The following is a 13249-nucleotide window of genomic DNA, read 5'->3' on the forward strand; positions in this document are numbered from 1 at the left end:
AAAGCGAGAGCAGCTGACCCTGCGGATCACCAAGAAGGATCCATTAGAACTTGCAAGATGTCCAGGACGAGGCCTAGCATTCGCTTATACTAAACTGATCGACTATGCCTGCTGTTGATGTTTGCTTTTCGGTGCCAAGGGGCAATGCCGCAAACGGCGCTGCACCGCTGCGTGCAAGAAGAAGGTCTGCTCGTGACAGATTTGCTACTATCTCGTGCTGCCGACAAAACGCGGAGACACAGTTGGCAGCTGCGCTGAGCCATTTTGCTACACAACCCAGCAATGATGGAGCAGCTGGGAGACCTGGAGCTTGCAGGCGATAATTTGACGACGACTACTGTGGTAAAGGAGACGCCCGTTCACTACGCGACTCGATACAGCTCAGCCCGGAACGTGCACACGTTGCTACAGTGCGTCACGAGTACATCGGTGACCTGCCAGAGCTCGAGAATATCGGCACGAAAAACCCGTTGAACGCTGTGGACAAGAGGGGCCTGGCGAGCTTCCCTTCAAATGGAGATGACGGTGACATGGGTTCTTGACCAAGGCGCTGTCAAGTAGCGAGTCGCTATCAGTGCTGTCCTGGAACTTGGGCCACCTGGTTCTTCCGGATCTAGTGCAGCGCTGCCTGTTAATGTGGCTAATAGAGGGTCGATCTCAAGAACCCGAAGGTGAGGAAACAGTGCTGGTGAGGCCAAAAGGCGACGGCACGGCCGAGGCGCTGACGGAGCTGTACATGCAGTGGATGGTGAATGTCGTGTACACCGAGTTCCCTATGTCGTTGATGGCGATTGTGACCTGTGCCGGCTACAGCCACGATGAGCTGTTGCTACTGCTGGATTTGCCGCTGAATCACCGAGTTGTCGGTGCGTTGTCGCGTCAGTTGGACAAGTTTGACAGCCGCGGGACTGGTCACGTTCTTCAGACACAGCTTCACGGCGAGCTGCTGGCAACGTGGTCTGCGATGGAGGCGGTAGGGCGAGACTTTTTCAGTACAGCTCAGATCGTGAATGCTGGTGCAATCGGTCACAGTTTATACTGTATGTAGACGAACGTGCGTCTGCTCAAGTATCTGCACTTCCTGCTCCAGATGTGCAATTCGTTGGACGATTTACGTGATGAGCGTAAGGATCACCGCAAAAACCAATGCTGCTTCGAGGTATGGATTGTGGAATTCAAACGTAGAATGGGAGTGGCTCACTGCGATTGTGTCACTGTGATTGTGACTGCAGTAGCAACGCTGCTGGTGGCCGAAGCTCTATGATCTGAATAACCGATACGACACAAGCCTGGATTATCGCGATCCGGTCGGTTAGTGATTGCAGACCTCGCGTTCGCGTACAGTGCCACACCTGATCAACTATCTTGTCGACGATGAGAGAAAATATGGAGTTCAACGTCGACTCGTTTGGGTATCCAGTCCAGCAAACCTACCTGTGCTCGCAGCTCGCCCCGCTGCTTATTTGTAAAGTCCAAAACCATACAGAGGAAGCGAATTTTGTAAACAAGTACGCTACCTTCAACGAATATAGAAAGTTTTCTCTTTTTTGAAGGGGAACGGAGGGTGAGACTATTTTTCGATTCATCATAAACACGTGCTCACTATCATTTCGAATAACTATTGCGCTATCCCAGCTTCAACGCGGGGTTCGCTTTGCATTTCTGGCATATCGGAGCGACTGCGTTGCTCAAAGTGCGGTTTCGTCGCTCTTCAAATGTTGCTCATTGCCGGCCCCTATAAAACGTCACGCACTTGAATTCTCTCACTCGCTTGCGATTCGCAAGCTGTGAACTATTTCGATGCGACAAGTCTTTCCTTCGGTTTCGGCTGAGCGCTTCAGCAACAAGTAAGGTTACTTTTGTTTTGCGTTTGCTGGCTCTCGTTTCTTTCGTTGGCAGCGACGAAGCAAGAGTGCAGTCTAAATATAATACAAGGACCGAAGGCCGCCAGGTCTGACAAGATAGAATAGAATCGTCATCTCCACCTCAACCGAGGTTCTTGTGGATGTTCGCGGGGGTGATGCAGCCATACGTGTAGCAAGGAACCAGCTCACTGAAGGACTCGAGTTTCAGTGGGTATATATCTCTACGCAAGCAATAAAACAGATTTCATGGGGCCAGACCGCGCGTTCAAGGGAAGATATTACGCGTGTTAGTTACACCGAAGTGGTATCCAATTGTGCAGCTGAAAGAACTTCCACGATGTGGGTGGCATTACTGTAGTGCCACGCAGTTGCTGCGGGACTTGGACCCGATGGTACCTATCATGTACTGCTGCATGCTCCGTGGCGTGGCTGCTCTGTAAAAAATTGTCGTTGCCGTGAGTGCAGATTAACGATCGCGTGTTATTGCCTTTGTGTAGGCGCACGAAACCAGGTACGCGCCGGCCTCGTGTAGTTTATATGATCTACGTGCAAATACCAACTATTTTTTGTGTGCAGTTCTATTTTGCTTGCTCGTTGCATTGCTGAAGGAATAAATCGGACGCCAATATTAACGTGGAAAATACAGCAGCAGCAATGCCCAAGGACTGCCACAAGCGCATTGCAGGCACAAGCGAGCTCTCGCATCGTGGTCATCCAAATTGCGAGATCACTTCCATCGAAGATAGAAGCAGCCCCGCAGCATATATTTTACACAGCAGCATCGACGTTGGATAATTCGTTTGAGCTGTGGGTAGCACTGGTCGCTTCCGCAGTGTTGGTCGCGCTCCTGCTTGATTTCGCCTTCGTTGCCAAGAAAATGCATGCGCGTCTACATGGACAGGGAAAGGTACTACAGTACTGAGGGTCGCTGATACGCAAGCTGCATCTTCTGCTTCTGTCGAGGAAACTACAATGGTCTTACTTTTCAACATTCGACACGAACAGTGGCCAATGAATTACGGCGACCACCGCAGCTCGATTTTGGTTGGGAGGTGTATGTGATGCATTCGTGATGCTGCAACTGTTCACGCTCCACGGTCGAGCGTAGCCCCCCCCCCCCCCCCCCCCCCCCCCCCCCCCCCAAGCGTGAGGGAGAATATGCTGTGCTGTTTGGTTGTGGGCATAAACGGACAGTTCGGGATAGTGAAAACTTGGATAAAAGGAACTTGATTTCTGGCTATTGGCAGTAAGAAGCAAAATTTTATTCAAGATACGCCTCGTGCAACAACTTGCTGTGCATGTTTCGAGCCCTTGTTCCAGACTAGCAGCCCACCACGCTTCTTTCACAATATGAAAACGCCGTCGATCACGTAAACTCTCGTCTGAAGCCGGTAGGATGCACTTCCCTCGTGGATTTTGGGCCGAAGTGTGACGTGTCTAGAAGAACAGTGCTCCAGCATCCCACAGTGCAAAGTGCCATGAGGGACCCACGTGAGACCCTCTCAATTCCGAGCGACGACTTGTCCATGGACCAAGTGCACGCCGCGTGGCTCGCGGCCGGCGCCTGCGGGGATATAGAGACCATGCGTCATCTGCGCGCACAACACCCGAGGTGGCTCGATCTCAAAAGAGTCGGATCTCAAAACAGTTTTGTTCATTGGTTCTACAGCTGAGGCGCACACTCTGACTGGGTGTTCTCCGCTGTGATGTAGCTCGTGGCCGACACGACGGTCTCCGCTCGTCGCTTTTGCAGCTGGGAGAACTTCCACTTGACTACACTCGGGGCTTCGGCGCTGCACACGGCTGCATGGGAAGGCAGCCTCGGCATCGTGGAGTTGGTGCTGGAAGCGGGCCAGGACCCAGACACCCGCGACGACGGAGGACTCACGCCCATGATGGTGGCCATGCTGCGCCACAACGTCATTGTCACGCGCTGCGTCTTCCAGAACGGCCAGGCGGTGCGGCGCAACGCGGTCGTCGATGTACGTCGGTGTCACGAACCCCCTCGACGAGGAACGGGTCTGAGGATGTGCATGCTTTGCTTTGGTTGTCAGTGTCGAGACGAGGAGAACGAGTTGCTGGACCAAGTTCTAGCGATCTTCCGCTTACTGCTGCGCCATGGAGCTGACGTGAACATGCGCAACCAGGTACGACAAGAAGCCTGACTTGTTGTGGGCGTTTCTTACATGCTTGCCGTCTGATGTTGCAGGAGGGGTCCGCCGCACTGCACTTTGCTGCGAACGGCGATGCACTTGACGTCGCCAAACTGCTGCTCGATGTTGGTGCCGACATTGACGTACAGGACCAGGTACCATCCGGATCCGCGCTAATTTACGGCTGCCGGTACTGACGGCTCCTTTGTGGTCGTGATCGGCACTTGTGCTGCAACAGGATGGCAAAACGCCGCTGCATCAGTCGATTCACGAGGGCAGTTTACTGGTCGCCAACCTGCTTGTCTCGCGAGGGGCGCAGATCGACTTGGAAAATGAGCAAGGCATATCGCCGTTAACGCTGTCGATACAGCAGCGTAGCACCACGATGTTGCAGATCATCTTGAACCAGCACCACATGGTGGCCACAGCAGAGCGAAGAGACTTTGCAGCCGGCGTACTGCTAAACGCCGTCGAGTGTGAAGCTGAAGAAGGTGTCCGTGTTGTAGTGGAAGGCGAATATGCTAATGTCACGGCCTGCAATGCCGCCGGGGAGACCGCGCTGCATCGTGCCATCACAAAACGGAATCCTCAGTTGATGGAGCTGTTGATCAGCCTGGACCCAGCAGCACAGAGTTTATCAGCAACCACAGTCGCCGGCGACACACCCGCGCATTACGCAGCTCGCTACGGATCGAGCCGTGAAATGGAGACGCTACGGAATCACTTGTCGCGCGTGTTCGGGGACTTGCGTGGGCTTGATCCAGAGAATAATCCGTTCAACGCCACGAACAACGAGGGCTTCACTTGCCTGTATTTTGCGGAGATCAGTGGCGCCCCCGTGGATCGTCGTCTGGAAGAACGCGATGCCATCGCACAGATTCTTCTGCAGCACGGCGCACGGCTGTTCCCTAGCGATTGTGTGGTTATTCGGCCGATCTCCGGTCAGGTGGTACTTCACGGCCAAGTTCGTCGAGGGGTGGCGCTGTGGGTGCGTGAAGCAAGTGACGAGATCCACGAGAACGACGATGACGACGATGACGAAGAAATCGGCGCAGCTGAAGCTCAGGTGTGTGATATCTTGCTCACAGAGCTCTGTGTCGAGTGGGTGGATAGCTTAGCCCTCCTACCCTCATCTTCATCGTCGACAAAAGCAGCACGTTTGATGAGCTGGCCAGGTTTCGCTGCCGTTCTTCACGTGGTGATATCGGCAGGATACGCCCTCGAGTTCATACCGTTGCTAGTGGAGTTGCCACTACTCCGCTCGGCGATGCCCGTTCTGCTTCGTCGACTGGATCGCTTCTCGAGAAGACCCCACGCCCGCGCACTGCTGCTCCAGCTCCACGTTGAACTCGCCGAGGCTCTTCTGGAGGTCGTGGAGTCATGACACACCGAATGGCCAACACTTTGCGCTGGAGAAAGTTGGCAACACGGAAGGTAGCAGCTGAAAATCGTCCGCTTGCCCACTCATCGAAAGGTACCGTCAAATTGGGGTCCACATTGAAGGGCAACGAGCTGCTTGAACAGCTCGAATTGACGGCATGTACATGTTTTCATCGCAAGTGGCGCGTTGTGTAGCGTCACGAAGAAGACGCATCAATAAACTGCAGATCGCAAGTCCATGGTGGGCTGCCACCAGGCGATCACTTTTAACAGGTTCCAAATCCCGGCCAGACACGCATCCGCCGTGTGTCTCCGCTACCTGTCGGTGTCTTCCCGAGCTCGTGGCCTCTTCTACAGCTTTAGATCGGCCCTTAGGACCCCGGACGTTTCCTGGCCTCACGTTCTAATATTACCATAAGTATCCCATGGCGGGGCCTCAAGAACTGCTGCCTCGATGGCTGGTGGACCACCACGTCGCTGCAGACGCCCCCGACCGCATCCACCTGAGCCCTTGGGACGACGGATTCACGCCCTCGGGGTGCAACGGGCGAGCTGGGAAAATCGTGCGGGACTTCCCTCGAGACCACCCGGGGGCGTTCGCTGTGCTGGACGGGGCGGTGAGTGCCCGCACGGCCGATTTGTTGTATGCCAGCGCGGTCAAGGCGACGGTGTGGGGCGTCTACGTGCCTGTGAGCGAGTTCCAGCTCGAAAATGCAGGTGAAAACATGCTGGAGGCTCTGGAATTGGACGAGACGCAGGACCCGGACGCCTATCGACATGCTCTGGCTCGTCGAACGGTACAGGAGTTCCTCGTGGCAAAGGACGCAGGCCAACGGATCACCAAGAAGGACTGGGAGCGCACTCATGGAGTTGCGGTCTGGGTCATCGCCTCGGACTGCAACGACGAGACGGAGTATCATCTGGACTACGCTGAGCAGGTGAGATACGAGACCAACGTCATCTTCCCGCCCATTTACGGCGCCACGCTGCACGTCAGTCCGCTGCACAACGATGGCGAGACTGCAACAATGAACGAGGCACGCGAAACCAGTTCATTTGAAGGCGGAGGCTTCTACGTGAACCTCACGGGGCTGTCGCACTATGACAAGTACGGCTACAAGACCAAGAAGCAGCCGCGCAGACTCGCCACGGACGAGCTGGAGCAGTTGAGTGCCAGTGAAGAAGGCTGGAAGCACGTGCCGTACAGATACCGCCGCGGAATCCTGTGCGACGGCGAGTTTGCGCACTTCAGCGGCCGTGTGCGCACCCTCCCGTCAGCTCCGACGGGTACTACATCTGTGAAGCGCGTGGTGGTGGGCTTCAACTTGTTTCCGAGCGAAATCGGCGCGTGCGTGGCCAAGTTCCCGGAGCACAGCGGCGCCTTCAACCGCTACGTGAAGCTCTCGCAGGCCGCCGTGAAGCAGACGAAGCTGCTGTCGACTGTGAGCAACAAAGGTGGCTGGACTCTGGCAAGCGTGCGGGCCAACCCGAAGCAGGCCGCGTTTCTCAAGCTGTTGGCACGAAAGGTGCGCGAGAACCAGCAGAAGGCGGCAGCTCCAGAGCAGCCACAGTCTCAAGCTTAATCTAAGGTAATGAAGACCGTGGCTAACTCTCATTGACGACTATTACTCTTTACTGGAGATTTTTGGCTATTAATTGTGGCGGAAGAACTTGAGACTAACCCAGTTGGCGTAGCAGGCCAAGATGGTCACGGGGATCGTGAGTGGCACCAGGTAACAGTAGTACACGTCTTTCTCCAGAGCCAATAGCAGACTGGAACTGGATTCGATTGGTGCCAGCTTTATGGTGGATGGCTCTGGGAGGAGCAGCAGCAGCTTGGAGAAGACCATGAGGTATCTGTGACAAATATACCGTTTATTAGGATACAGGGGAGGTGGCGTAGCTGCTTTGTAGAACTGAGTGTGGCATTACATGGACGAGATGAAGGCCAGACCCGCCGTGAGCACGATCACGTAGCCCCACACGTGACTCGTGGAGCCTGCGCGCCGCGCCGCCACCTTCGCCATGACGCTCTGTTTTGGTAACTAACCACTTTTGCCATCTTGAAACAATGAGCTCTCACTTGGTGTTTTGTACACAGAATATCTGAATACGGCGTACAAAACACAAAAATACCATTCCGATGGATCCTGGCAGTTTGCCAGCGGCAGATCAGCACTCCGACTCGGCAGTGCCGAGCGACGCCTTTTCTTCTTCTACTGTCGACTTATTAAAACCAATGTTTATGCCGAAGCCCGTAATATCGCTTGCTTTACAGCGTACATGTATTCGCACGACCTCCCAGTCGAGAATCGCAACTGGAGATTCGGCCGAACGAAAGGAGACAGGCGATATCCTGCGTGTACACGGACTTGTGGACAAAGAATACGGAAGACACAACATCCTAGCAGACCGCCGGCGCGTCACGGAGAAGTGCAAACTTGGACCGTGGGAGACCAAAAAAAAAAGCTGACGACTTTAGGGCTGTAGTTAGAAGTTCTTACTAACTTAGAACGAACACCAATGCACCTCACTGAAAACGAAAAAATGTCCTGGATGTGCAAACGGCAACCAAGTCAGACATTTGGTTAATTAAGCGTAACTCCTTGAAGTTGCTGAATCGTTGACGACCATCAAATCTGGAGTTCTCAGCGATATCTCGAACTCTTCTTTTCGTAGTTATCCCAAGGATATGCTGCATTATCCGTTGAACCAAGTCTTTATTAGACGGTATGTATCTTTCTTTTTCATCATCGGTGCCCAAGAACTGACGCTCCGTAAGAGAGAGACTCTTTCCTGTTTGAAATAAAAAAGAAGCGGCCTTGTTGCACATCATTGTATGTAAATTGCTGTCTCCAATATGATAAAACAGCAATTGCATCCAGAGCTTCTCCGTATGAAACACGGCGTTAGTATGAAAATGCTAGCTTCTATAACACGGCCACTTCGTTTTACTTGCAAGGTATTTCGCTCAAGATCAGGTAACGCTATAGCTCTGCAGTAGGTAAATGTGACAAAATCCAGCGTTCGTCATCCTGACTGGTACCTGCAAGTGGGAGGCGGAGAGCATACATTTTATAATTCAAGATCCTGCGGGCCTACGTGCCGGTGGTTGCGGACAGAACTCGAAACATATCGCCAAATTGACGTGGAGATGCAGCAACATTGGTGCTCAGGATTCGTAGCTCATTGGGCCAGCCGCCGCGCCAAACTCAATGATCCTTACTCCTGCACCATGAATTCGGGTCGCTTCCGCTCGCTAATAATTCGAGCTCCAACACTGCTCACGACTGCGTGGAATGGTTGCGTCGGGAACATCGAGATGCCTTGGACGTCGGACAGGACCTTGACACTAGTGACAACGGAGGACTCACGTCGAATGTGGTGTCCATCTTGCACCATTTCATCGTTGTCATGCCCTACGTATTTCGCAGGGGTCCAGCGAAACCTGGTGGTTGATGTACGTGTGTGAGATTGGGTCCTTCGCGAATGGTCTTAAAGATTTGCACCCTGTGTGTACAACACAATACCACCAGGACGAATATCGATTGGTGCGACGCATTCTCGCCTTTATTCAGCTCCTGCTTTGCTGCGGTGCTCACGCCAACTCGCGGAAGCAAGTATGATTGGAATTGGCAAAATTCCATTTCGGCCTTGGGACTCGTGATTAACTTTTACCGTCTGTAGGAAGTTTATGCACCGCGGTCCATTATGTTGTAAACGGCGACACACGCGATTTTGCCAGCTTCCTGGATGCTGGTGCCAGCATCGACGCACAGGATCAGGTCCTTGTTGCTTGCAGCCATCCATCCGTCCGTTGAAGATGCATTTACTATCAGCACGAAACCCGCTCATTTTTACGATCGATCTTGGCAGACACCGCTGCGCCAGGTAACCGAGTATAATGTCCGCTTGTCACCAATTTGCTGAGTGCAGATTGGCATAGTGAACATTGGCGGTGTGACGCCGATAATGCTCGTGTTTCAGTGTAGAAGCGTGAACATGCTTCAGATAATCTTGAATCAACACCACTCAGTGACCAGGAGCGCTGGGAATTTGCTGTTAGCCTGTTGCTGAGAGCGGTGGAGAACGAAGTTGAAGACGCAGTTCAGCTCATCGTGGACGGCGGATACGCTCACGTAACGACGCAGGTAAGATGTCATTGCCATGAAGATTCGTCGTTGGTGGAGCTGTTTTGTGGTTCGCTTTGGGGGATCTCAGTGAAGCGAAAAGCCGAAACAACGAGCTAGAGTACAGCGATGCTGACGAAAATGGAGCTCGAGTCAGCGGCGTCTTGCTTACAGAACTCTCCGTGGAGTGGGTCGCCAGCGTCCTCTATGTCCATCGTCTTTGCCTGGACAGAATCTCCATTCAGATTTCAGTCCCGTGCCTTGCGTGGGGATTGCGGCAGGATGCTGCTGCTGGTAGAGCTGCCAGTCGCTCGCTCGGCCCGATGAATGTGCCACTTAAGATTAACCCAGCTGGTGTAGGAGGCAACGATGGGATCGCGAGCACGGATATATATCGTACTGCTGTAGGTTGTCGATGACACGATATCAACGCAAGACCACCTGGAGGTCGAGTCTGTTTCACTCCTGGTCACAGCCGCGGCGCCCGCCTCCTGCAGTAGGTCCGTGACGCGCCGCAGGTGCACCACCAGCCGTTCCATCGCCTCGAGGCTGCGCGCCGTGACTTCGATCTGCTCCTCCAGCGTGCGCATGACGCCGCGCATGATCTGAATCTCCTACATCCACCCCGTGCGGTGCGTCGTTGACTGGACGTTCGCCAGCAGCAACCTCGCCGTGGTCGGGGCGGTCCTGTTGGTGCCAGTGGCTGCGAGGCGCAGCACTGCCTGTTCGACTGGGACGGTGAACACGCGCTGGCCCTGGGCGGTCCAGCTCTCCTGGTACGCAGTCGAGCGGACGCGCGCACCACGAGCACGACGGCTTGCCTTTTTTCGGTTTTGACTACGCCATGGGTACGCAAGATCGGAAGTGGTGAAGGGATGATGTAATGGGATGTTCCCGTGGTATCAGTAGCCCAGCGCAGACCGCAAACAGGAGACAGTGGATGGGTTGCAGCTTTGGTGTCGGGCCGCGGGTCTCTAATATTGCTTATACATAGTATCTGGACCGCCCCAAGACCGCCATGGTCCATGATCCGACCAAACTCGAAGATGTTGTGTCCTAAACTACTCTGGGCGATGAACTTGTAGCGGGTCCGATGGCAAGCTGGGCGTGGACTGGGGGGCGTCGTCTCTCGGCTCGCGCAGGCCGTTCGTGATGCGCTGCAGGTGCAGGGCGAGTCTCTCCATGGTCTCGACGTTGCGACTCGTGACCTCGAGCTGGCTTTGGAGTGTCCGCATGGTGCGCTTCATCTCCTCGATCTCCTCCTGCATCTCCTGGCGCCGCGATGGACTTAGGCCCTCGATGGCTGAGCGGTGCGACAACAGATGCCGAGCTCGCTGCGCGTGAGCAAGCAACAAGCGTTGCGTGGTCGCCAGCGATGCTGAAGGAGGCGGAGCGGGGCTTGGGCTTGGTCCCACGATTTGGTCCTGCGGCTCTGCAGGCACCGCGGTCTGCAGCACGATCACAGGCTGCAGCTGCGGTGTCTCCGACAGGAATTGCTGGTGCTCCTGGCGCGTGGGCGAGCGAATGACGCGCAGGGCGCGCTGTCTCCGACGTCGAGTGCGATCTAGGACCATCGCGTTCAGGTTGAGGTCTTGCGAAGGCGGCAACTGGAGAAGTGAGATCGAACGACCATTGCGCTAGGCGATCTCAGTAGGCCGCGAGGCAGCAGCACCCGCCATCTCCAGTCCTCGCTTCGGCAGGATTCGGTCGTGTTCCCCCTACGATGTCTATGTGCACGGCATAAGGCGCTTCGTCATGTGTCCACGCTCACTCCTGACCGACGACCAGCCAGAAGCACCTGGGCTGCCTAGGCGAGGAGAAGCCTCTACCAGCGGCAAAGGAGCATGTCGACGAGCTGGAAACAAGATGCCAGCAATGAGCGTCTTCTATCCACTCAGATTTCGCCGAAGCGGGGCAGTAAATACATGTATTGCTCCTAGCACTGCAAGGCTGCGAAACAGCAGATATATAATAACTGGGCTGGTGCTCGACAGTGTGGTCGCGAAACTGTATCGCGTCGGAGCGCTGTCACACACCAACCACTATTGTTTTAGTATCTCGCCACGACCGATGAGAAAACAATAAATAACGGCATAAGCGACCATGGTGACACCAAGATGTGAAAGCCAGAGTCAGCCCTTCCACGTGATTTGCCTTCGCATGCAGTAGCAATGACCGAGACCTTGTTCACGCGGAACGAGGCATTGTATCTCACCGTCGATGTGGACGACCCTTCGAACGCCTTCCACCGTGATCACCACGGCGTCGTCTCTCGTATCGGCAGCGATCAAGCCGTATCTTCCTTGCCACCGCGCTGGACTAATGCTACTAGAGTGTTCCATTGGGGTCCATCGTCCGCTGACTGTCACCCAACTTGTCCAGGAACTTGGATCACGCCATTTCCGACGCTGTCACCAGTATCCTCAGTACACACTTGACACTATCCGGGTACTGACATCGCTGAACGGATCGCTCACCCAACAGACCGCCTCTCCTCTTCTTCTTGCTCGCTATCATGTTGCAGCCTCCCCTCGTCTTGCTGTTCGCTATCAGATTCGTTTGTTCTTGGAGCATCCGCAGTCAAAAGCCCCACATTCTGAGTCACAACTGACTCATGCAGGACTCGCACCCCGTCGCGGCGGTCACTAGGCTCAAAGTCGCGCGTGAGCTGCTCCAAGCAGAACGCGAGCCGCTCCATACTCTCCACACTTCGTGTCGTGGACTCAATCTGCTCTTGCAGCGCCCGTATCTCTTCTTGAAGGCGCTGGGTCTCCCTCAGCATCTCGCTGCGCCTCGTGTGCCTCAAGCTGTCGGCCACGGACCGATGCGCCAGAAAGTGGCGCGCCCGATATGTGTCCACGATGCGCCACCGCTGCGTCTCCGTCGCGATCGATCTCGGAGCAGCCGCTGCATCATCAGCCGCAGCCATCGCAGCTCGGATCTCTTCGGGCGATGCCATGACCACAACTTGGCGCGCGTCCCCCGCTCGGAGCTCCATTTGGACGCGTCGCTGGTCCTGTAATAGCTCCTCGCCTGTACTTTGACGAGAGGGTGAACACACCACGACCATCGCGAGGCGCGTTCGTCTGCGGCGCCGGTCAATCGCCATCTTGGTGGGGAGATCGACAATCGGGAAGTGAGACTGCTGTGCAGCAAGTCGTCAGGGTAATAGAATCTGTACCCAGCAAATCTTCTGCATACAGATATCAAGGTTAACTACCAGGTGGTAGGATGGTGGTACCTGTGCCGATACACAAGGGAATCCGCGGAACAGTTTTTGCGGGCCACCCCCGCGAAGTCCGTGGTGATTCCGGACGATGAGCGTGACCGCATCGGACTTGTGGATGCTGTGCCAGTCGTGCTGTAGAACTTATACGCTAGAGCTGTGGTTTCCCTTAACGGCGGAGCTCCGTCTGCTTCCCAGTCACACCTGGAGGGCAAGCTTTTTCTGACGAAGTTTGCACTCCAGTCCCACCTTCGTTCGGGGCCGTAGCATTCTTCCTGCGTCGGAAGTGATCGTTAACCTCATATATCCCGGTCGGTCCAGATCACTTCCTCCTGGTATCAACCTCTGTACCGTCCAAGGAGGCAGAACATAGAGAACCACCTGGGACTCCAGGTTTCTCGCGATCCCATCCCAGCGCGTTCAGCCAAAGCTGCACACACGTTGCATCCCCAGTTCTTGCTGCGCATATTGATGGACGTAAATAATAATTGACAT

General features: G+C 54.7%; 7 protein-coding genes across 7 annotated transcripts; 3 read left to right on the forward strand and 4 right to left on the reverse strand.

Moving 5' to 3' along the window:
• Positions 1-282: 282 nt before the first annotated feature.
• KRP23_4671 (uncharacterized protein) lies at positions 283-1235 on the forward strand (the record flags this gene model as incomplete). The annotated part of the gene is made up of 4 exons (XM_067889656.1): positions 283-410; positions 562-973; positions 1049-1159; positions 1233-1235. The coding sequence occupies 4 exons, from the start codon at positions 283-285 to the stop codon at positions 1233-1235; spliced, it is 654 nt and encodes a 217-aa protein (XP_067748797.1).
• Positions 1236-3343: 2108 nt separating this feature from the next.
• Positions 3344-5402, forward strand: KRP23_4672 (Ankyrin-3; the record flags this gene model as incomplete). Its single annotated transcript, XM_067889657.1, has 5 exons — positions 3344-3496; positions 3578-3847; positions 3920-4012; positions 4075-4173; positions 4257-5402. The coding sequence occupies 5 exons, from the start codon at positions 3344-3346 to the stop codon at positions 5400-5402; spliced, it is 1761 nt and encodes a 586-aa protein (XP_067748798.1).
• Positions 5403-5823: 421 nt separating this feature from the next.
• On the forward strand, positions 5824-6981 carry KRP23_4673 (uncharacterized protein; the record flags this gene model as incomplete). Its single annotated transcript, XM_067889658.1, has 1 exon — positions 5824-6981. One exon carries the CDS (start codon positions 5824-5826, stop codon positions 6979-6981), a length of 1158 nt encoding a protein of 385 aa, XP_067748799.1.
• A 69-nt stretch (positions 6982-7050) lies between these two features.
• KRP23_4674 (uncharacterized protein) lies at positions 7051-7425 on the reverse strand (the record flags this gene model as incomplete). The annotated part of the gene is made up of 2 exons (XM_067889659.1): positions 7051-7255; positions 7331-7425. The coding sequence occupies 2 exons, from the start codon at positions 7423-7425 to the stop codon at positions 7051-7053; spliced, it is 300 nt and encodes a 99-aa protein (XP_067748800.1).
• A 2351-nt stretch (positions 7426-9776) lies between these two features.
• On the reverse strand, positions 9777-10130 carry KRP23_4675 (uncharacterized protein; the record flags this gene model as incomplete). The annotated part of the gene is made up of 1 exon (XM_067889660.1): positions 9777-10130. One exon carries the CDS (start codon positions 10128-10130, stop codon positions 9777-9779), a length of 354 nt encoding a protein of 117 aa, XP_067748801.1.
• A 459-nt stretch (positions 10131-10589) lies between these two features.
• KRP23_4676 (uncharacterized protein) lies at positions 10590-11102 on the reverse strand (the record flags this gene model as incomplete). The annotated part of the gene is made up of 1 exon (XM_067889662.1): positions 10590-11102. One exon carries the CDS (start codon positions 11100-11102, stop codon positions 10590-10592), a length of 513 nt encoding a protein of 170 aa, XP_067748802.1.
• An 899-nt stretch (positions 11103-12001) lies between these two features.
• Positions 12002-12526, reverse strand: KRP23_4677 (uncharacterized protein; the record flags this gene model as incomplete). Its single annotated transcript, XM_067889663.1, has 1 exon — positions 12002-12526. The coding sequence occupies one exon, from the start codon at positions 12524-12526 to the stop codon at positions 12002-12004; it is 525 nt and encodes a 174-aa protein (XP_067748803.1).
• Between the last annotated feature and the right edge of the window lie 723 nt (positions 12527-13249).

Source organism: Phytophthora ramorum, assembly GCF_020800215.1.
Source record: "Phytophthora ramorum isolate Pr-102 chromosome Unknown Phyram_PR-102_s0003, whole genome shotgun sequence".
Lineage (NCBI taxonomy): Eukaryota > Oomycota > Peronosporomycetes > Peronosporales > Peronosporaceae > Phytophthora > Phytophthora ramorum.